Source organism: Muscardinus avellanarius (genome assembly GCF_963383645.1).
Source record: "Muscardinus avellanarius genome assembly, chromosome: 11".
Classification (NCBI taxonomy): domain Eukaryota; kingdom Metazoa; phylum Chordata; class Mammalia; order Rodentia; family Gliridae; genus Muscardinus; species Muscardinus avellanarius.
In genome coordinates, this window is record NC_137797.1 from 95,873,446 (window position 1) to 95,896,830 (window position 23,385).

The 23,385-nt window shown below is 48.4% G+C and overlaps 1 protein-coding gene across 1 annotated transcript; it reads left to right on the plus strand.

Annotated features, from left to right (window-relative positions):
- Positions 1-548: 548 nt before the first annotated feature.
- ITFG2 (integrin alpha FG-GAP repeat containing 2) lies at positions 549-21,969 on the plus strand (the record flags this gene model as incomplete). The annotated part of the gene is made up of 12 exons (XM_080706381.1): positions 549-644; positions 12,990-13,085; positions 14,299-14,340; positions 14,480-14,651; positions 17,181-17,320; positions 17,748-17,896; positions 18,228-18,325; positions 18,490-18,543; positions 18,630-18,721; positions 19,593-19,710; positions 21,618-21,791; positions 21,866-21,969. 12 exons carry the CDS (start codon positions 549-551, stop codon positions 21,967-21,969), a joined length of 1,335 nt encoding a protein of 444 aa, XP_080562507.1.
- Positions 21,970-23,385: the final 1,416 nt, after the last annotated feature.

The window sequence follows — 23,385 nt, forward strand, 5'->3', positions numbered from 1 at the left end:
CAGGAACCCCAGTACCACCAAAAAAAAAAAAAAAAAAAAAGTAATTTGGTATTTTCTAATCTACTTAATTTTTTCTTAAGAGGCTGGCTGCAATTCATTGTTTTACACCTCCTAACAGGTACCTAATTTTATAAAATGGTGTTGGAAACCATACAATTGCCACTATTACGATTATTATTATGATTCGATGGAAAGGTCTGAAGGCTAGGAATCTTCATTGCCTGAGCATCAAAAAAGGTCAAGGTTATTAAGTCAAGCCCTACGAAGCCCAGTTGCCAAGGGAACAGGTCAGCCACCTTCCAGTCTCCTCACCACCTGGGGAAAAGGAGTGGTCCACTGTCCTGTCACTCACTTCAGTCCTGAGTCAGCCCGCCTCCAGGCCCGGAAGACCCGCCTCCTCCCTAAGGTTAAGCGAGAAAAACGAAGCTTCGAGAGCCGGGCAGTGACGTAATCTTCCGCTTTAGGCGGCCTTCCGTTCGCGCGGCTGTCGGGAGGGGGCTTGGGGTCGGAGAGCGGGGCTGCCCGGTCCCTGGGCCCGTGGGAGTGCCATGAGGTCGGTTAGCTACGTGCAGCGCGTGGCGCTGGAGTTCAGCGGGAGCCTCTTCCCGCACGCCATCTGCCTGGGGGACGTGGACAACGACGCGGTGAGTGCATGCGCACTGCGGCGGATCGGCCGGCGGGGCGGGGCCGGAAGCCGCCGCGGGCGCGCCGCGTGGCCGGAGCATGCGCGCTGGGCCGGCATGGCGGGGGGGGGGGGATGCAGGTGACAGCCTCAGTGCCCCGGCTGCTTCCGACTCCGCCTCTCCGTGGTATCGCCTTTAGATCGCTTCACCCTAAACGAAAAACTCTGCGCTACCTATAGCTCCGCCGCTCCGAAGAGTTATCTCATCCCATCCGGCCCTCGGAAAATGAGTCCTGCCCTCAGCGCCCAGCTTGGCGGCTTTGCTCTCGCCGCCTGCGCTGGAGGACGCTGGGCACCCTCTGCCGCCCCGGCCGCGCGGCAGCTGGCCCCAGCACCTAATCTTGACAGTGCCGGGCCCCTGTCCTGCCTGCCCAGAGGAGACGCAGGTGTCTGGCGACTGCAAAGTGCTACCTAGCCTTTGTTGAATTACCAAAGCAATCTCCAAAGCCGCACGTGGTGGCGCAGGCCTGTACTCTCAGTCCTCGAGAGGCTGAGACAGGAGGACTGCAAGTTCGAGGCCTGCCTCAGCAGTTCAGCGAGGCTCTCAGCAACTTAGACTGTATTTCAAAATAAAAAATAAAACAGGCCTGGGGGGTGTAGCTCGAAGGTAAATGGCTTGGGGTTCAATCTCCAGCATCACACATACACACAAGCCCATGTCCATCTACTTTTAATTTCCTCGGCAATCTTCCTTTTCTCATTGTTTAATATAGATAAGACAGGTAGAACAATGCCTGGCACACTTTACGCTCAGTAATTGTCAGTGCTGTTGTTTGGTCGACCCGACCCTCCCTGTCCAAGTGTTCTGCATCCTGGGTTCAACCAACCAGGGGTGAAAATACTTGGAGAAAAAGAAACTAGATCTGTACTGAACTTGAACAGACTTCTCTCTTGTTTTGTTTTGTTTTGTTTTTGCGGTACTGGGGATGGAACCCAGGGGCATTCTACCTCCGAACTACACCCCCAGTTCTATTTTTTTTATTCTTTTATTTTGAAACAGGGTCTCGGTAAGTTGCAGAGGGCTTCACTATGTAGCTGAGACTGCAACCACGATCCTCCGGTCTCAGCCTCTCGAATGCTGGGATTACAAGCGTGCGCCACCACACTCGGCTTCTTGTTGTTTTCTAAACAATATAGTATAACAACTACAGTCTGGCCTCAGTGAAGGGCATCCTTGAGGAGTGTGTTGTTTGGGGGTTTAGTTGTACTCATATAAGTGTGTTTACACAAACCTAAATGGTATGGCCTATACACCCTCTAGGTTATGGTATAGATCTTCATACATCTCTGTGGTCTGTCCTTAACCAGATTACATGCAGCGCATGACTAGTTATGTAGCACTCAAGAGATGACTTAAAGTATACCGGAGCCAGGCGTGGTGGCGCACGCTTGTAATCCCAGCATTCGGGAGGCTGAGACTGGAGGATCGTGGTTCGCCATCAGCCTCAGCTACTTAGTGAGGCCCTCCGCAACTTAGTGAGACCCTGTTTCAAAATGAAGAATAAAAAGTAGGGCAGGGGGTGTAGCTCGGAGGTCGAATGCCCCTGGGTTCCATCCCCAGACCCGCAAAAAAAAAAAAGTATATGGGAGTTTGTGCATAGGTTACATTCAAATGCTACTATACCATTTTATATAAGGGACTAGAGCATCCAAGGATTTTAGTACTCAGTGGGGTCCTGAACAATCCTTCATAGATAAGGAAGGACACCTGCAAACCATACTAACCACTCCCCCACCGGAGCTGTATGCTCCATTATTGTTAGTTCTGTAAAGGGTATTTTTGGTTTGGGTTTTTTCCTAAGAGATGTGGTCTTATATGTTTCCCAGGTCGTCACCATATTGCGGCTCAAGCCATCTTCCTGCCTCATCCTTCTGAGAGCTGGGCTTATAGGCATGTGCCTGTAAGCCTATAAGATTTGTGTGTGTGTGTGTGTGTGGTATTGGCAATTATAGCTAGTGGTTTCTACCTTTGAGCTACACGCTCAACCTTATTTTATAATTTTTTATTGAAACAGACTCGCTAAGTTGCTTAGGCTGGTCTGGAACTTGCAATACTTCTGCTTCAGCCTCCTAAGTACTGGAATTACAAGTGTCTATCACCACACCTAGCCCAATATTTTTTTCTTTTTTTTTTCTTTTTTTTTTTTTTTGCGGTACTGGAGCTAGAACCCAGGGTCATTCTACCTCCAAGGTACACTCCCAGCCCTATTTTTTTTTTTAATTTCATTTTATTTTTGTGGTAGTAAGGGTGGGACCTAGGGGCATTCTGCCTCCGAGCTATACTCTCAGGCCTATTTTTTATTCTTTATCTTGAAACAGGGTCTCACAGAGTTACAGAGGGCCTAAGTAGTTGAGGCTGTCTGGGAACTTCGATCCTCCAGTCTCAGCCTTCCAAATGCTGGGATTACAAGCCTGCACCACCATGCCCAGCTTTTAAATTTATTTTTTCACTGGTATATTTCTAACACTCAGGACAATTCCTGGAACATAATAGGCACCCAGTAAATGTTTTTTTGGTTAAATGGTATGTAGGGGGATTGAGCACAGGGGCATTCTGCCTCTGACCTCCACCCCAGCCCAGTTTTTTGTGGTGTTGTTTTATTTTCTTTTGTGGTCCTGGGGAAGGAACCCAGGGGCTTTCTACCTCCGGGCTACATTCCCAGACCTATTTTATACTTTATTTGGAAACAGGGTCTTACTAAGTTGCAGAGAGCCTCACTAAGTAGCTGAGGCTGGCTTCGAACGTACGTGATCCTCCTATCTCAGCCTCCCAAGTGCTAGGATTACAAGCTTGAGCCACCATGCCCTGCTTCCCAGCCCAGTTTTATTTTTATTTCGAAACAGGGTCTCACTAGGTTGATTAGTCCTACTACTTGCTAAGGCTGGTCTCAAACCTGCGATCTTCCTGTCTCAACCTCTCAAGTACTGGAATTACAGGTGTGTGCCACTACTCCTGGCCTTGGGTACTGTTATTAAAAAACAAATGTGAGGCCGGGCATGGTGGCCCATGCTTGTAATCCCAGCATTCGGGAGGCGGAGACCGGAGGGTCCCAGACAGCCTCAGCTACTTAGGCCCTCTGCAACTCAGTGAGATCCTGTTTCAAAATAAAAAATCAGGCTGGGGGTGTAGCTCTGAGGTAGAATGCCCCTGGGTTTATCCCCAGTACCTCAAAAAAATAAAGAAAGAAATAAAATAAAGAGACCAAAAAAAAATAGGGCTGGGGTATAGCTCGGAAGTGCAATGCCTCTGGGTTCTATCCCCAGTACCACAAAAATAAAAAAAGCAAATGTGGAAAAAAATATGCAGTAGGCTGAGAATGGAGCTCATTAGTAGAGTACTTGCTTAGCATGTACCAAACCCTGGCTCCAGTCCCCAGCACCACCAAAAAGAAAAAGCAAATGTGGTTTTGCATTTCAAAGCACCTTGAAGAGCTTTGCCTGTTATTTCTTAAGGTAAATGTAATACAAAAGAGGGGCAAGTAGGAGAGAGTGGGCAAGTAATCAGGTGTAGCACTTAGACTGAATGGGTGGGCACAGAAATCGGGTTTGAAGGGTCATCAAGGATATGGCTCAGCCGGGCGTGGTGGCACACACTTGTAATCCCAGCATTTGGGAGGCTGAGACTGGAACTTTGTGGTTTATGGACAGCCTCAGCTACTTAGAGAGGCCCTCTGCAACTTAGTGAGGCCCTGTTTCAGAAATAAAGAATAAAAATAGGGCTAGGGGTGTAGCTCAGAGGTGGGGTGCCCCTGGGTTCCATCCCCGGACCTGCAAAAAAAAAGGATATGGCTCAGTGGTAGAGTGGACATGAGAGGGCCTGGGGTCAATTCCCAACACTGCTGAAGAAAAAAGAAAAAGAAATGGTTCATGGGTCCCAATTCCAACATTTAGAGACTTGGGAGCAGGAAAAAGACTGATTTTAGCCTAATAAACCCTTAGCCTAAAGCTCTTTGAGACTAACTTATTGCCTGCTATGGCCAAGAGAAAAGCCAGAAAAAACATATAACATGCCCTACAAGTGTCCGCTGAAGCCTGGCTATACCAGATGGCAAGCCTCGGAAGGTGGCATGGTGGCATATGCTCGTAATTCCAGCGCTTGGGAGGCTGAGACAGGAGGATCACACAGTTCAAAGCCAGCCTCAGCTACTTAGTGAGGCTCTCTGCAACTTAGTGAGACCCTGTTTCCAAATAAAAAATATAAAATAGGTCTGGGAGTATAGCCCGGTTGTAGAAAAGCCCCTGGATTCCACCCCCAGTACCACAGAGAGAGAGAGAGAGAGAGAGAGAGAGAGAGAGAGATAGATAGAGAGAGAGCCCGCGCGTGTGCCTCCTCTGCAGGGCGTTGGCGTTGGTGGCACACCACTAGAATCCCAGTACTTAGGAGGCTGAGACAGGAGGAGCGCAGGTTCAGTTAGCTGGGGCTGGGGCTGAGGGCATAGCTTGGAGGGAGAATCCCGAGTTCAATCCTCAATACCAAGCACACAAAAATGATCTCGCCTCCTTTCTCCTTCAGCAGTGAGGACCAGTGATGTGCGCTTCTGCGGGGGTCCTTTAATGTCACTGGGTGATGGAGGACAGAGCCAAACCCCACCAAAGAAGGGGCTCTGGTGGGAGCTGCCCTGGACGTGTCCTCTCTCAGGATATTGCCTCACGAGTCACGTGATCACCCACTGCGCCTACCACGCTGTTTTATGATCTTCTTCCTGTGTCTGTACCCCTGTAGTTCTGGGAGGTCCTTGTCAGCAGGAAGCCAGGCTTTTATCTTTGTATCCCCAATTGCTGCCCTCTTGACCAGAACTCCAGGCTGGCTGGACATTCTCTTTCATCCTACCTTTTCTCTCTCGCTCTCTCTCTCTCGCTCTCTCTCTCTCTCTCTGTCTGTCTCTCTCTCTCTCTCTTTGTGGGTCTGGGAATGGAAACCAGGGTCATTCTACCTCCAAGCTACACCCCCAGCCCTGGTTTTTTTTTTTTTTTTTTTTTCTTTATTTTGAAACAGGGTCTCACTGAGTTGCAAAGAACCTCACTAAGTAGCTGAGGCTGGCCGTGAACTGCGATCTTCCTGTCTCAGCCTCCCAAATGCTAGGATTACAGGCGTGCGCCAAAGAAAAGCTGGGCTCTTTCTTTCCTTCTTTCTTTCTCTTCTCTTTTCTTTCCTTTCTTTCTTTCTTTCTTTCTTTCTTTCTTTCTTTCTTTCTTTCTTTCTTTCTTTCTTTGCGGGTCTGGAGGTAGAGCCCAGAGGCACTTGACCTCCAAGCTATGCCTCTTGCCCTATTTTTTATTCTTTATTTTGAAACAGGGTCCCACTAAGTTGCAGAGGGCCTCACTAAGTAGCTGAGGCAGTCTGTGAACTGCAATCCTCCTGTCTCAGCCTCCCGAATGCTGGGATTACAAGCGTGCGCCACCACACCTGGCTCTTTCTTTTTTCTTTATTCTTTATTCTTAAAAATAATATATATTCTTAGCCAGGCGTGGCGGTGCACGCTTGTAATCTCAATAGGATCGTGGTTCGCGGAGAGCCTCAGCTACTTAGTGAGGCCCTCTGCAACTTAGTGGGACCCTGTTTGAAAATAAAGAATAAAAAATAGGGCAGGGGGTTTAGCTCAGAGGTCGAATGCCCCTGTTTCCATCCCCAGACCCACACACACAAATATGTGTATGTGTGTGTGTGTGTATATATATATATATATATATATATATATATATATATATTCTTAAAAATAGACTAGGAGCTGAGTATGATGGTGCACACCTCTGATCCCAGTACTTGGGAGGCTGAGACAGGAGGAGCACAGGTTTGAGTCCAGCCTCAGCAACTTCATAAAACCCTGTTTCAAAATATAAAAGTAAAATAGGGCTGAGGATGTAGCTCAGAGGTGGAATGCCCCTGGGTTTAATCCCCAATCCCCACCCCCCAATGCATATTTATTCACATAAATATATATATATTTTTTTTTTTGCAGTACTGGAGATGGAACCCAGGGGCATTCTACCTTTGAGTTAGACTCCCAGCCCTGTTTTATATTATTTATTTTTGAAATGGGGTCTCAATGAGTTACAAAGGGCCTCACTAAGTAGCTCAGGCGGTTGGCAAACTGTGATCCTCCTGTCTCAGCCTCCCAAATGCTGGGATTACAAGCGTATGCCACCACGCCTGGCGCTTTTTATTTTGAAACAAGATCTCACTACATTGTAGAGGACATCACTAAGTACCTGAGGCCGGCTGTAAACCTGCAATCCACCTGTCTCAGCCTCCCAATTACTGGGATTATAAGCATGCGCCATCACATCCAGCTCTATTTTATTTTATTTGTGTGTGGGGGGGGGGTACTAGGGGTGGAACCCAGAGGCTTTCTACCTCCGGGCTATACTCCCAGACCTATTTTATATTTTATTTGGAAACAGGGTCTCACTAAGTTGCTGAGAGCCTCAGTAAGTAGCTGAGACTGGCTTCGAACCTATGCAATCCTCCTGTTTCAGCCCCCCAAGCATGGGGATTACAAGCGTGTGCCACCACGCCCGGCTTTATTACCTCCGGGCTATACTCCCAGACCTATTTTTATGCTTTATTTGGAAGTTGCTTTATTTGGAAGTTTATTTCTAAGTTGCTGAGAGCCTAAGTAGCTGAAGCTGGCTTCAAACCTGTGTGATCCTCCTGTCTCAGTCTCCCAAGCGCTGGGATTACAAGCGTGCGCCACCACACCCGGCTCCAGCTTTATTGTATTATTTAATTAATTAATTTACTGAGCTGTAGCTCCATGGTAGAGCACTTGCCGGGCATGCACGAGGCTGTGGGTTCCATCCCCAGCACTGCAAAGACAAAAAATCTTGTTAAAACAATTAAAAAAATTAAAAAACAATGTTTATTAAACATTGTTGCTGGCCTACTCTTGTACTGTGGCACTTACTAAGTGAGTGTGTAAATGAATTGTATGAAAGATGCCGTGTTCCCTGGCTTTGGAGCAGTTCTACTGGATGCTGGTGCCTACTAGTATTAGTATTTACCATATGCCAATCACTGTTCTCAATGCCATCCTTATGAGGTTGACACTCTTAATTATCCTCTTTTTTTTTTTTTTTTTTTTTTGGTGGTGCCGGGAATGAAATCCAAGGGCCTTCTAACCCCGGGCTACACTCCCAGCCCTATTTTATACTTCATTTGGAAACAGGGCCTCCCTAAGTTGCTGAGAGCCTCACTCAGTAGCTGAGGCTGGCTTCAAACCTGCATGATCCCCTGTCTCAGCCTCCCAAGTGCGGGGATTACAAGTGTGCGCCACCACATCCAGCTCTATTCTCATTTTTTGTTTCTTTGCTTTTGCGATGCTGGGGCTTGAACCCAGGGTATTGTGCATGCTAGGCACACACTCTGCCCCTGAGCTATGTCCTCAGCCCTATCCTGGTTTATAGATGAAGACCGTAGGCCACGGGAGCTGCGTCCAAATCCAGAACACAGCTCTGAATCCATAAAGTGTGTAGTGTCTCCCCTGGGTGTCTTAAGATATCCTCCAGGCAGCTGTAATCGAAACTTCAGCTTTAGAAGCTTCCATGTAAGTAAGTTTGTTGTATGCTACTGTGATCTAATTAATACTCTCACCAGAAACTCCAGTTAACTGTTAAAAAGGAATCTAAGAGTCAAATCATAGCCAAGTATGGTGGCGCATACTTGTAATCCTAGTACTTGAGAGGCTGAGATAGGAGGATCACGGGTTCTCGGACAGCCTCAGCTACTTAGTGAGACCCTCTGCAACTAAGACCCTGTTTCAAAATAAAGAATAAAAAATATGGTGGCATACGCTTGTGATCCCAGTACTTTAGGGGCGGAGATAGGAGCATTCCAAGTACAAAGCCAGCTTCGCCAATTAGCAAGGCTCTCAGCAACCTGTGAGACCCTATTTCCAAATAAGATATAAAATTGGGCTGGGGGGTGTAGCTTGAAGGTAGAAAGACTCTGAGTTCAATCCTTAGTACCACACACACACACACAAAAGAATAAAAAATAGGACTGGGCTGGACGTAGTGGCACATGCTTGTAATCCCAGCATTTAGGAGACTGAGACAGGAGGACCGAGGTTCGAGGACAGCTTCAGCTAGTTAGTAAGGCCCTTTACAACTCAGTGAGACCCTGTTTCAAAATAAAGAATAAAAAAGTTGGGTTAGGAGTATAGCTCGAAAGTAGAATACCCCGGGGTTCCATCCCCAGTACTGCAAAAAAAAAAAAAAAAAAAAAAAAAAAAAAAGAATAAGCCAGGCATGGTGGCACACGTTTGTAATCCCAGCATTTGGGAGGCTGAGACAGGAGAATTATAGTTTGCAGACAGCCTCAGCTACTACTTAGTGAGGCCTTCTGCAACTCAGTGAGACCCGGTTTCAAAATAAAGAATAAAAAGCCAGGTGTGATGGCGCATGCTTGTAACCCCGGTGCTTGGGAGGCGGAGACAGGAGGATCATGCAGGTTCGAAGCTAGCCACGCTGGTTTAAGAGATCCTGTTTCCAAGAATAAAAAATATATATATAAAATAGGCCGGGCGTGGTGGCGCACGCTTGTAATCCCCGCGCTTGGGAGGCAGAGACAGGAGGATCGCGCAGGTTCGAAGCTAGCCGCGCGCGCTGGCTTAGGAGACCCTGTTTCCAAATAAAAATGTAAAAATAGGTCTGGGAGTGTAGCCCGGAGATAGAAGGGCTTCCAGGAACCCCAGTACCACCAAAAAAAAAAAAAAAATAGTTCTGAGAGTGTAGCCCGGAGGTAGAAGGGCTTCCAAGAACCCCAGAACCACCCAAAAAAGAAAGAAAGAAAGAATAAAAAACAGGCTGGGGGTGTTACTCAAAGGTAGAATGTCCCTGGGTTCCATCTCCAGTACAGAAAAAAAAAAAAAAAAAGTTGGGCGTGGTAGCGCACCTTTGTAATCCCAGCATTCAGGAGGCTGGGACAGGAGGATCACAGTTCATGGCCAGCCTCAGCTACTTAGTGAGGCCCTTTGCAACTCATTGAGACCCAGTTTCAAAATAAAGAATAAAAAATAGGGCTGGGGGTGTAGCTCAGAGGTAGAATGCCCCTGGGTTCCATCCCCAGCACCACAAAAAATAAAAAAAGACAAATCATTATTGGTAAATCCCAGTTTGCTTCTAACTTTCCTTAGGTTTGTTATTGTTATTTTGAGTTGGAGGCCTCACTATGTTGGCCAGGCTGCCCTCAAACTCCTAGGCACAGTTGACCCTCCTGCCTCCGCTGCCCCAGTAGCCAGGACAACAAACAGGCAGGCTGTGTCTGGCTTCCATATTTTGTTCCCTCACAATTAAATCTCTTGAGAATCTAACTTGAGGTCAGTTTGTTTGGGGGACAGAAAGTGGAGTATTGGCCATGCTTTTAAGAGGAACTCATGAAGCTTTTGTAAAAATAGGACTTGGAGCCGGGCATGGTGGTGCACGCTTGTAATCCCCGCGCTTGGGAGGCAGAGACAGGAGGATCGCGCAGGTTCAAAAGCTAGCCCCGCGCGCTGGCTTAGGAGACCCTGTTTCCAAATAAAAATGCAAAAATAGGTCTGGGAGTGTAGCCCAGAGGTAGAAGGGCTTCCAGGAACCCCAGTACCACCAAAAAAAAAAAAAAAAAATAGGACTTGGAGCACTTTGGTTATCATGTTTAGTCCCCAGGCTTTCATACAGGGGCTTCCCTCCTTAAAGCTTAGCCACCACTTGAGGGCACCAGAGGCCCAGAGCCAGAATGCCCAGACCACAGAGGACCACAGCTCCCTCAGTGTGTTACACACACACAGCTCTGAGACCCAGGGATCTTGCTAGAGGAGGGAGGACTCCAGGAACTGGTGTGTGTGTGTGTGTGTGTGTGTGTGTGTGTGTGTGTGTGTGTGTGTGTGTGTGTGTGTGTGTTTTGCTGGGAATTGGTTTCAGGGACATTCTATCTCTGAGCCCCCCGTCCTATCTTATTTACTTATTTTTTTATTTTTTTTCATGGAACTAGGGATTGAACCTAGGGGAATTCTACCTCTTGAGTTATACCCCAGCCATATTTTTTATTCTTTATTTTGAAACAGGGTCTCACTAAGTCTCAGAAGGCCTCGCTAAGTAGCAGAGGCTGGCTGTGAACCTTCAATCCTTTCTCAGCCTCCTAAGTACTTGAATTACAAGCCTGCACCATCATGCCAGGATCCTTTTTTTTTTTTTTTTTTTTTTTTGTAGTACTAGGAGTGGAACCCAGAGGCTCTCTACCTCTGGGCTATACTCCCAGACCTATTTTATATTTTATTTGGAAACAGGGTCTCACTGAGTTGCTGAGAGCCTCGCTAAGTAGCTGAGGCTGGCTTCGAACTTGTGTGATCCTCCTGTCTCAGCCTCCCAAGCACGGGGATTACAAGTGTGTGCCACCACAACGCAAGCCCGGCTCTTTTTTTTTTTTTTTTTTTTTGTGGTACTGGGGTTCCTGGGAGGCCTTCTCCCACCGGGCTACACTCCCAGACCTGTTTTATACTTTTTTATTTGGAAACAGAGTCTCTTAAGCCAGCACAGCTGGCTTCGAAACTGTGCGATCCTCCTGTCTCCGCCTCCCAAGAGCGGGGATTATAAGCGTGTGCCACCACGCCTGGCTCTTTTTTTTATTTTTTTTTTATTGCAGTACTGGAGATGGAACCCCGGGGGCATTCTACCTCTGAGCTATACTTCCAGCCCTTTTTTATTATTATTATTCTTTATTTTGAAACAGGGTCTCACTAAATTGCAAAGGGCCTCACCAAGTAGCAGAGGCTGTCCTCTAAACTGTGATCCTCCTGTCTCAGACTCTCAAGTACTGGGATTACAGGCGTGCACCACCACACCATGGCCAGTTTTTTTTTTGTTGTTGTTGTTGTTGTTGTTTTTGTTTTTGTTTTTTTGTTTCTTTGTTTTTAAGGTACTGGGGATAGAACTCAGGGGCATTCTACCTCTGAGTGACACCCTAGCCCTATTTTATATTCTTTATTTTGAAACAAAGTCTCACTAAATTGCAGAAGGCCTCACTAACTAGCTCTAGCTGAAGCTGGCCACAAACCACAATCCTCCTGTCTCTACCTCCCAAACTTGGGGATGACAAGTGTGTGCCACCATGCCCCGCCCAACTTTTTCATTTTTGAAATAGGGTCTTACTAAGTTGCTGTGGCTGGCCTTAAACCTGCAATCCTCCTATCTCAGCCTCCCAAATACTGGGAATACAGACATGTTCAACATACCTGACTCAATTTTTTTTTTTTTAAGAGCTGAGAATTTAAAAAACGAGGGAATTGCCAGGCATGGTTGCACATACTTATAATCCCAATACTTGGGAGACCGAGACAGGAAGATCGCAGGTTCAAGGGCAACCTCAGCAAGTAGGGAGATTTTCATCAACCTAGCAAGACCCTGTTTCAAAATAAAAATAAAATAGGGCTGAGGGCATAGCTTGGAGATAAAATGCCCCTGGGTTCAATCCCTAGTAGCAAAAAAAGTGGGATGGTGGTAGCTGGGGATGGAGCTCAGTGGTAGAACACCCTTGGGTTCAATCCACAGTACAGAGCCACAGACACACACACACACACACACACACACACACACACACACACACACGTTCAGTATCTTGGGCTGTTTTTAAGATAGACTATCTCATTTGTTATGGAAAATTAGAGGAGCTGAGGTCAGGCACATGGGGCAGAGCTATTCAGACATCAGACTTTACTAGGCTGGGTCAGAGATGCTATGTCGCTTACATTTCTCTAACATTTCTCTTGCCCACAGCACACACATACAGACACAGACACCCCTAAAGGGAAATTTTTTAATTCTGGGAAACTATGATTACACTGGTCCCCCAGGTTTTTTATTTTATTTTATTTTTGTGGGTCTGGGGATGGAACCCAGGGGAATTCGACCTCCAAGCTATATATCCCCCCTACCCTATTTTTTATTCTTTATTTTGAAACCGGGTCTCACTGAGTTGCAGAGGGCCTCACTAAGTAGCTGAGGTTGTCCGCGAACCACGATCCTCTGGTCTCAGCCTCCCGAATGCTGGGATTACAAGCATGTGCCACCACGCCCGGCTCAGTTTTTTTATTTTTATTTTTTACTGTTTTGGTGGGCTGGGTGGGTGTACTTGGAGATGGGATCTGGGGCCTCACACACGCTAGACCAGTGCCAGACCATGGAGCTCACCGCCAGTCTAAAAGGATCCTTAATAAAGTCGATAAAGATAGAAATTGAAGTCTTGTGACTTCCCAGGGATCAGGTGCGCCGAGAAGAGCTTGCCACTGTTCAGCAAGACCCCATCCTAACAGTCTTCTCTCTCTATTTGTAGTTAAATGAACTGGTTGTGGGAGACACCAGCGGAAAGCTGTCTGTGTATAAGAATGATGATAGCCGGCCGTGGCTCACCTGCACCTGCCAGGGAATGGTCAGTATTCACCTCCTCAAGTCTGGAGGTGGGATCGGATCCCTTCTGTGCCTGGGAGAGGGTCCCACGCAAAGCTCCCACTGCGGCCTCACTCCCTCCCATCCTCCCATCCTCCACTCGGATTCATTGGACTCAGAGGACGGCAGCAGGCACTGTTCTCATCTGTCACACCTTCTACCCACAAGACCGCCTAGTCTCTTAGGTTATGGAGTACCCTTGGCATTGTATGAAAGCGGCCCAAAGTTGTCTGCTCTTTTTTTTTTCTCTCTCTCTCTTTTTTTTTTTTTTTTTTTTTTTTTTTTTTTTTTGCTGGTCTTGGGGTGGAACCCAGGGGCATTTGGCCTCCGAGCTACACCCTCTGCCCTATTTTTTATTCTTTATTTTTGAAACAGGGTCTCAGTAAGTTATGAAGGGCCTCACTAAGTAGCAGAGGCTGTCCGCGAACCGTGATCCTCCTGTCTCAGCCTCCAAAATGCTGGGATTTCAAGCGTGTACCACCAAGCCCGGCTTTTTCTCTCTCATTTTTTTAAAGGTGCCAGCAATTGAGCCGGGCATGGTGGTGCATGCTTGAAATCCCAGCGTTTCGGAGGCTGAGACAGGAGGATCACATTCGCAGACAGCCTCAGCTACTTAGGCCCTTTGCAACTCAGTGAGACCCTGTTTCAAAATAAAGAACAAAAAATAGGGCTAGGGATGTAGCTGGAAGGTAGAATGCCCCTGGGTTCTATCCCCAGTACCGAAATAAATAAATAAATAAATAAATAAATAAATAAATAAATAAATAGGGTTGGGGATTTAATTCTGGGGTAGAATGCATCTAGGTTCAATTCCTAGTTCTGCAATTAAAAAAAAGACTATTAGCCGGGTGTGGTGGCGCACACTTGTAATCCCAGCGCTTGGGAGGCTGAGACAGGAGGATCACACAGGTTCGAAGCCAGCCTCAGCTACTGAGTGAGGCTCTCAGCAACTTAGTGAGCCCCTGTTTCCAAATAAAATAGAAAACAGGTCTGGGAGTATAGCCCAGAGGTAGAAAGCCCCTGGGTTCCACCCCCAGTACCACCAAAAAAAAAAAAAAAGACTATTAAAGTAGGTCACATGGCACAAGTTTGCAGGGAATGGTGGTAATTATAACGCTCAATCATTTCCTTTCTCAGAGATGAGGAAGAGCTGGCCTGCCTCATGACCCTCCTAAGCCTGCTTTTCTCTCTTGCAGTTGACTTGCGTTGGAGTTGGAGACGTGTGTAACAAAGGAAAGGTAAGGGCCCTAGGGATCCTCTGCTTTGGCGGTGCTTTCAGGCCTCCCCACCTCTGAGGTCTGACACTTAGGTTGTCAGCTTTATACCCGGACCTTGTACATCAAGGTACAAGCCCATCTCTCCTGCTCTCTCTCCCAGAACCTGGCGGTGGCAGTGAGTGCTGACGGCTGGTTTCACTTGTTTGATCTGACACCTGCCAAGGCCCTGGATGCTTCTGGGCACCGCGAGGGCCTCCTGGGAGAGGAACAGCGTCCGGTCTTCAAGCAGCACATCCCCGCCAACACCAAGGCCATGCTGATCAGCGACATCGGTGGGCATGGCGGCCTTTGCCGGCTGTGGCGGGTGGGGGGAGGAGTCAGCGGGTACTAGGGCAGAGCCTAAGGGGCAGGGCGAGGGCGAGAGTTTGCATTCGTTTATACATTTGTTGAATATTTATATTCTTTACTTATTTTGTGTATATGAGAAAAATACTCGGGATTAAACCTAGGGGCTTTCTACCTCTGAGCTATACCCCTAGCCCTATTTTATTTTTTATTTTGAAACAAGGTCTCACTAAGTTATGGAGGATGGCCTCAAACCTTTGATCCTCCTGTCTCAGACTCCCAAGTACTGGGATTTCAGGCATGTACCACCTCATCTGCTGTTTGATATATGTTTAATTCAGAGTTGCAGAGCTCCTATTGTGAATCAGCCATTGTTCTAGACACTAGAATTAGAATAATTAATAAAACAGATAGAAATCATTACCCTCTTGGGTCTTACTAGTAAGAATCAGGAAAAAACAATATAGGCCGGGTGTGGTGGCGTATGCATGTAATCCCCGCGCTTGGGAGGCAGAGACAGGAGGATCGTGCAGGTTCGAAGCCAGCCGCACTAGCTTAAGAGACCCTGTTTCCAAATAAAAAGTATAAAATAGATCTGGGAGTGTAGCCTGGACACTCCCATATATATATACAAAACATATATATACATATATATATGTATATATATGTGTGTGTGTATGTATATATATGTATATATATGTGTGTGTATGTATATATATGTTTTGTATATATATATAAAACATATATATATATATATATATATATATATATATATATATATATATGTTTTGTAAAATTAAATGGAGAGCTGGGAATATAGCTCAGTGGTAGAGCACTTGCCCAGCATGTGCAAGACCCTGAGTTCAATCTCCAGTACCACACACACATACAGGTGTGTGTGTGTGTTTGTGTGTGTGTGTGTGTGTGTGTGTGTGTGTGTGTGTGTGTGTGTATAGTACTAGGAATTTAAGCCAGGGGCATTCTACGTCTGAGCCCTGTTTTTTATTTTTTATTTTGGAACAGTACTCACTAAGTTGCTGAGTCTGGCTATGAACCTTCGATCCTCCAGGCTCCCAAGTACTGGGATTATAAGCATGTGCCTCCACACCTGACCGCACATACCTTTATCTAGCATATCAGAAGGTAGTATGTGCCTTGGGGAAAGCAGCTCACGGAAAGGGCTGAGCATATGGAAGTGGAGGTAGCGACTTTAAAGGGAGTCATCAGTCAGGCGTGGTGGCACACGCTTGTAATCCCCGCGCTTGGGAGGCCGAGACAGGAGGATCACGCAGGTTCAAAGCCAGCCTCAGCTACTTAGGGAGGCTCTCAGCAACTTAGTGAAACCCTGTTTCCAAATAAAATATAAAATGGGTCTGGGAGTATAGCCCGGAGGTATAAAGCCCCTGGGTTCCACCCCCAGTACCACCAAAAAAATAAAAAATAAAGGGAGTCGTCAGCTGGGCGTGGTGGCACACACTTGTAATCCCAGTATTTGGGAGGCTAAGACAAGAGGATCGCAGTTCTCAGACAGCCTCAGCTACTCAATGAGGCCCTTTACAATTTGGTGAGACCCTGTTTCAAAATAAGGAATAAAGCCATGGGTGATGGCGCGTGCTTGTAATCCCAGCTTTTGGGAGGCTGAGACAGGAGGATCACTGTTCACAGACAGCCTCAGCTACTTAGTTGCCCTTTGCAACTCAGTGAGACCCTTTTTCAAACTAAAGTATAGAAAGTAGGGCTGGGAGTATAGCCCGGAGGTATAAAGCCCCTGGGTTCCACCCCCAGTACCACCAAAAAAATAAAAAATAAAGGGAGTCGTCAGCTGGGCGTGGTGGCACACACTTGTAATCCCAGTATTTGGGAGGCTAAGACAAGAGGATCGCAGTTCTCAGACAGCCTCAGCTACTCAATGAGGCCCTTTACAATTTGGTGAGACCCTGTTTCAAAATAAGGAATAAAGCCATGGGTGATGGCGCGTGCTTGTAATCCCAGCTTTTGGGAGGCTGAGACAGGAGGATCACTGTTCACAGACAGCCTCAGCTACTTAGTTGCCCTTTGCAACTCAGTGAGACCCTTTTTCAAACTAAAGTATAGAAAGTAGGGCTGGGAGTATAGCTCGGAGGTAGAATGCCCCTGAGTTCCATCCCTAGTACCGAAAAAAATAAAAAAACAAAGGGAGTCGTCAGGGACGCCCTGGTGAGAAGGTAACATTGCATGCAAAGCAGAAGGTGGCAAGAGAGTGAGCCATTCAGACACAGGGCTGCTGTTTGGGCCCGAAGCCGTGTGCAGGTGGCGGTGGGCACTTGGGAGGAGAGAGGACCTTGGGCTGTGCGTGTAAGCAGTAGGAAGGCAGAAGCCACAGCACCCGCAGGACACTACGTGTGGAGCTGCACCTGGTAAAAAAGTGCCAGGGGAGGTGGCGGCAGTAGAGGGCTGGACACTGCGGCTGGGCGCGTGTTGGCCTCAAGCTAAGGGACTCAGACTTGGCTCAGCCCGCTTTTGCCCTGTGCCTGCAGATGGAGACGGGTGTCGCGAGCTGGTGGTGGGCTACACAGACCGTGTGGTGCGTGCCTTCCGCTGGGAGGAGCTGGCTGAGGGCACCGAACACCTGACTGGGCAGCTCGTGTCCCTCAAGAAATGGACGCTGGAGGGTCAGGTGTGAGGCCAAGTTTGGGAAGCAGGAGCCGGGGTGTGGGGAGGGGGCCTCCTGGAGGACAATCATGGGACAGGGTGGGCAGGAGGTCGGCAACATCTCCTCGCTGAGAGGCCCAGCAGAGTCATGCCAGAAAATCTAGGAACCAGTAAAGAGGAAAGGACTCTGGGCCTTTCCTCATGAGTCAGCGGGCATGAGTCAGCAGGTGAGGGGCGTGCCGTGGGACCTGGACCCGGTGGGGGACACAGTGGAAGGTAGATGGCCTGCATGGAGGGGCTGGTGCCTGCCGTGGACTCCAGGATCTTTCCTCTTGCTGCCTCCCTGGAGGCTGGAGCCATTCCCAGGAGCCTCACCCACCTCTCCCCTCTTCTCACCCGGCCCTGCCCTTCCTTCTGTGTCCACCCCCTCAACTCCTCGTTCCCTGGTGCAGGTGGACAGTCTCTCAGTGACCCTGGGACCACTGGGTGTTCCTGAACTGATGGTGTCTCAGCCAGGCTGTGCTTATGCAGTTCTTCTTTGTACCTGGAACAAGGACACTGGTTCCCCCACTGCCTCTGAGGGGGCCACGGAGGGCAGTAGGTAAGGGGCACAGGCCTGTGGGTGGGGTGGGGTGCAGGGAAACAAGATGGCCTCCTTGGAGGTCCCACAGCAGGAGAATGGAGCTTCTTCATCTAGGTCCCAGCCCAAGAGCCTTTCCCTATTAAGGGAGATTATGTAGTTACCCAGGAGTCCTGGGCTTTCACTTAGAGCATCTGAAAGAGCGTCCTAGATTCCCACCTGGCAGCCCAGGCCCTCTCTCCTGTTTGCATGTGGACCAGGCATGGGTTTCAAGTAGATTCAAGCTGGTAATTGCTAGCAGCTGAAGAGGGCCTGAGAAGCTCTGCTCTTACCGCCTCCCTCCTGCCCACAGAGAGACCCCAGCCACCCGAGATGTAGTGCTGCACCAGACCTCTGGCCGCATCCATAACAAGAACGTCTCCACTCACCTGATCGGCAACATCAAGCAAGGTGAAGGGGGCGGGGCGCCCTTAGGTGCTGAGGGAGGGAGAGCCAGGGCCTTGCCTAGATCCATCCTTCCCTGCCGTGAGCCCCCCCCCCACCCCGGCCCTGGAGACTCCAGCACGGCCCAGCCCTCCACACTCTCTTATCCTGGTCCTTCTGTCCCACCGCAGGCAGTGCTGCTGAGAGTGGTGGCTCTGGCCTCTTTGCCCTGTGCACCCTGGATGGTGAGCAGCCTGGGTGGGTGGGTGGGTGGGTGGGGTCTTCCCGTGGGGTCTGCCCCACACCCAGCCCACCGTCTCGCCTCTTGCAGGGACGCTGAAGCTCATGGAGGGAGCAGACAGGCTGCTGTGGTCGGTGCAGGTGGATCACCAGCTCTTTGCCCTAGAGAAGTTAGATGTCACGGTGAGTGGGGAGTTGGTGGAGCAGAGCATTTGTGTCTTCTCCATGGAGAGATGGAGTCTTTAGTTAATTTTTTTTATGGTACAGGAGATTGAACCCAGTGGCATTCTATCTCTGAGCTACACTCCCAGGCCCTTTTTAGTTTTGCTTTGAAACTGGGTCTTGCTAGATTGCTGAGATTCTCATTACTTGCTAAGGTTAGCTTCGAACCTGCGATCCTCTGTCTCAGCCTCCCGAGACTGGGATGATAGATGTTCACATCCCAGGCATTCTCAGCCATTATTTAAGTCTCTTAGGTCCACCTCCATCCCTGACGTCACAGTATTAACACTTCTCTCCTAGGCTGCGGGGGGAAAATCTATCCTTTCCCTACCTTTCAGCAGAAGTAACAAACCCCCAAATGAGTTACTGTAAGAGTCTAGAAGTGAGTTGTTGGCCCTGGCTGCAGGTGTGTATTTTGTAGCTTTTCCTTTGCCAGGGATTGTCAGTGTGATGGTGCTGTACCCTCTGAATTACAGGTGGGGCTGTACTTGACATGCGTGATGGCTTTGGAGACAGAACAGGTCAGGGTTTGGATCCCGCCTCTGCCCCCTTCTAGCTGAGTGGCCTTGGGCAGTGGACTTCATTTCTATAAGCTCAGTCTAGAATTGGGACTAATGTTGCCTGCTCTGTAGTTCCTGTGAGCCTTATGAAAGGCAGCTCATTAGACAACCCCGTTGAGTAACTGGTGCCTGGGAGTTCTCTTCCCCGGCTCCCTCTGCCATCCAGAAACAAGTTCATGGTCCTTTATATCTTGCCCAGCTGCCTGAATTATTAGATCTCACCTAAAACAGCTCCTCACCACTCCTGCATCCTTGTCTCTGGCCTTTTTCAGGGCAATGGGTGTGAGGAGGTGGTCGCATGTGCCTGGGATGGACAGACATATATTATCGATCACAACCGCACCGTGGTCCGCTTCCAAGTGGATGAAAATATCCGCGCCTTCTGTGCAGGTGGGACCCTGCCCCTTGGCCCCTCTCTAAACACACATCATGTATCCATAGTAGATATGCCAGGTAACTGCTCACCTCTCATCCCGCTCTTGTCTTAGCCCCTAATGGAAGCCTTCATAAGTAAAAGAGTTCTTTTTTCTTTTATTTTGTGGTACTGGGAATTGAACCCAGAGGCATTCTGTCTCCAAACTACACCCCCCCAGACCAATTTTATTTCTTATTTGTTTTTTTGTTTTTTTGTATGGTACTGGGGGTGGAACCTAGGAGCTTTTCTAACTCCAGGCTATACTCCCAGAACTATTTTATACTTTATTTGGAGACAGGGTCTCACTAAGTAGCTGAGAGCCTCACTAAGTAGCTGAGGCTGGCTTCGAACCTGTGCAATCCTCCTGCCTCAGCCTCCCAAATGTAGGGATTACAAGTGTGCGCCACCACGCCCAGTTTTTATTTCTTATTTGGAAATAGGGACTAATGGCGTTGATGAGAGGCTCACTAGTTGCCGAGTCTGTCCTTGTACCTGAGATCCTCCTGTTTCAACCTCCCAAGTACTAGGATTACAAGTGCGTGCTATTGTGCCTGGCTTCTTTACCCTTCCTTCCTTCCTTCCTTCCTTCCTTCCTTCCTTCCTTCTTTTCTTTCTTTCTCTCTTTCTCTCTTTCTTTCTTTCTTCTTTTTCTGTGGTACTGGGGATGGAACCCAGGGGCATCTACCTCTGAGCCACACCCCCATCCCTGTTTTTATTCTTTATTGAAACAGGGTCTCACTGCGTTGCGAAGGACCTCACTCAGTAGCTGAGGCTGCCCGCGAACTCTTTACTCTTTCTTTAGCAGCTGCTGTGTGGGTGCTGCCTTGCCGTCTTGACAAGTTTCTGGTTGTTATTGCTTGTTTGTTTTAGTCATACTTTGGATTGAACCCAAGACTTTCCACGCGCTAAGCAAGTGCTCTGCCACTGAGCTACACCCCAGCCCTGTTCATTTGTTTACCTGTTTTGGTACTGAGGATTTAACCAAAGGGAAGTCTACCTCCAGACTACACCCCCAACCCTATTTCATTATTTATTTATTGTTTGTTTGTTTTTTGTAGAACCAGGGATGGAACCCAGAGGCATTCTACCTCCTACCCATTCCCCAGCTCTACTTTTTATTCTTTATTTTGAAACAGGGTCTCACTAAGTTGCAGAGGGACTCACTAAGTAGCTGAAGCTGGTCTCAAACCTGCGATCCTCCTGTCTCAGCCTCCCAAGTACTGGAATTACAAACATGTGCCACCACCCAGCTTTATCTCTGAATATTTTATTTGTTCTGTTTTTGTTTGCTTGTTTGTTTTCCTTTTGTGTGTGTGTGGGGGGGGGGGGTCTGGGGATGTAACCCAGGGGCATTTGACCTCCAAGCTACACCCCCTGCCCTATTTTTTTATTCTTTATTTTGAAACAGGCTCTCACTGAGTTGCAGAGGGCCTCACTAAGTAGCTGAAGCTGTCCACGAACTGTGATCCTCTGGCCTCAGCCTCTCAAATGCTGAGATTACAAGCTGCGCTGCCACACCCCGGCTACCTCCAGCCCTTTTCGTTTTTATTTTAAAACAGAGCCTCCTGAGGTCGTTGAGGCTGTCCTCCAACCTTCAACCTTCATGACTCAGCCTCCTAAATACTGGGATTACAGGCATGGACCACTATACCCAGCTTCTGCCTGGTGTTTTAGTATGTTTTTTCCACACATAGGATAAGTCAGATCTTTTCCTGCTTTATCTGTTTTACTGAATTCCCAACAGAGAAGCAGTGGGAAGAGGACGTCTGTTTGTGGTTTGGCGCCGTGGGCAGGCCGGAGCTGCTGACTGATGTCTGGGCCTTGCTCTTGCCCTTCTACCACCAGGACTCAAACCTGACTTTGTCTCTTTGCCCACATCCAGGTCTGTATGCCTGCAAAGAGGGCCGCAACAGCCCCTGCCTCGTGTACGTCACGTTCAACCAGAAGATCTATGTGTACTGGGAGGTGCAGCTGGAACGGATGGAGTCCACCAATCTGCTGAAAGTGCTGGAGGCTGAGCCCGAGTACCACAGCCTGCTGCAGGAGTTGGGCGTGGGTAAGTCTCAGGAAGCCCAGGGCCAGGTGCCCAGGAAACCCGCAGCTTCTTACCAGCCCCTGTTTGGCCCTCAGATGCTGATGACCTCCCTGCAGCCCGCACCCTGCTACACCAGACCCTCTACCATCCGGACCAGCCACCATGGTGTGCTCCCTCAAGCCTCCAGGATCCCACCTAGCTGAAATTGGCCTCTTAGCTGATGAAGGGTCCTTCTGAGCCCCTACCCCACCCGAAAGGTATTCGTGGTATTGGCAGGATGGAGCAGGATCCTATTCTTGGCATGGAAGGATTGTGGCAACCCCAAGGTGACCATGAACTAAGAGCCCTCTTGGTCTTTTTGGTGAAAGCAGAGGCAAGGTCACCCTCTGCCCCTTTCTCATGGCCTCACCCATCACCTCAACTGGGTCACAGGATCCTGGCCTTGCTCCAAATCACCCAGGATGCCCTGCCTCCCCCCACCCCCCACCCCAGCTGCTACTCTCACCGTGCAGGCAGCAGACTTATTTGTGCGGACAGAGTACAAATCTCCACAGCTCCAACACTGTCAGAAAGCCCAACTTGGGACCAAAGAGCATTGTAGGTGGGGACTCCACCCTGGCTAAGCATCTTTCAGGGCACAGCTCCAGGATACTGGCATGGCACACAGACCCCTTGTTTTGTTTAGAGGGGTCTTTCAGGACATTTCAATGTGCTCGTACTTGTTTTCCTAGCAACTGGATTGGTGGTTTCTCATTTTGCCATATCTTTTTTTTTTCCTTTTTCTTTGGAGATTGAATCCAGAGACATTCTACTTCTGAGAAGACCCCCCCCCAGCCCTATTTAATTTTTTACTTTGAAACGGAGTCTTACTGAATTGCTAAGAGCCTCACTAAATTGCTGAGGCTGGTCTCAAACCTACAATCCTCCTGTCTCAGCCTCTCAAGTACTGGGATTATAGGCATGTACCACCACGCCCAGCTGAAATATTCTTTAAAAAACAAAAATTTTTATACGTGGTGGTGCTACTGGATACCGAACCCAAGGCCTCACACATGCTAGGCAAGTGCAGTACCACTGAGCTGCACCCTCAGCCCTGCTAGTCTTAAGTACAGTGGACTTGATGAGCCTGGTTCCCACTTCCTACCCTCCTTCTTCCCCCTCTCAAACACCGTATTGTCTATTAGACATTACAACATTCTCAGTCTGGCTCAGGCTTATGATCCAGATCACAGTCAGAACTGCACGTTGGGCCATTTGTGTTCTTAGTGCGCTTGATTCTCCGTGCTCGCAAGTCGATGTAGTTCAAGCTGTAGGTCGCAATCCTATGGTGCGTTGTGGCCAGCATTTTGAAATAAATGAAACAATAGAATAAGCGAAGTAGAAACCACCCGAGTCCATCCATCACTCGCAGTGTAGGTAAGGATTACTTTGTCGCAGTGGTGCGTGTGCGGAGTGCACTGTAAACAGAGTTTCCAAGCCACCGATCTTTACTGCACTCACCCCAGTTCAGTGTGTCAGCCTGGGGAGGGGCCGCATTCACATTCCCTTCCCAGGCAGCTACCATTCGGCTCTAGTAACAGAAGAGGACCCCAAGAACATGGTATAGAGAAACAAG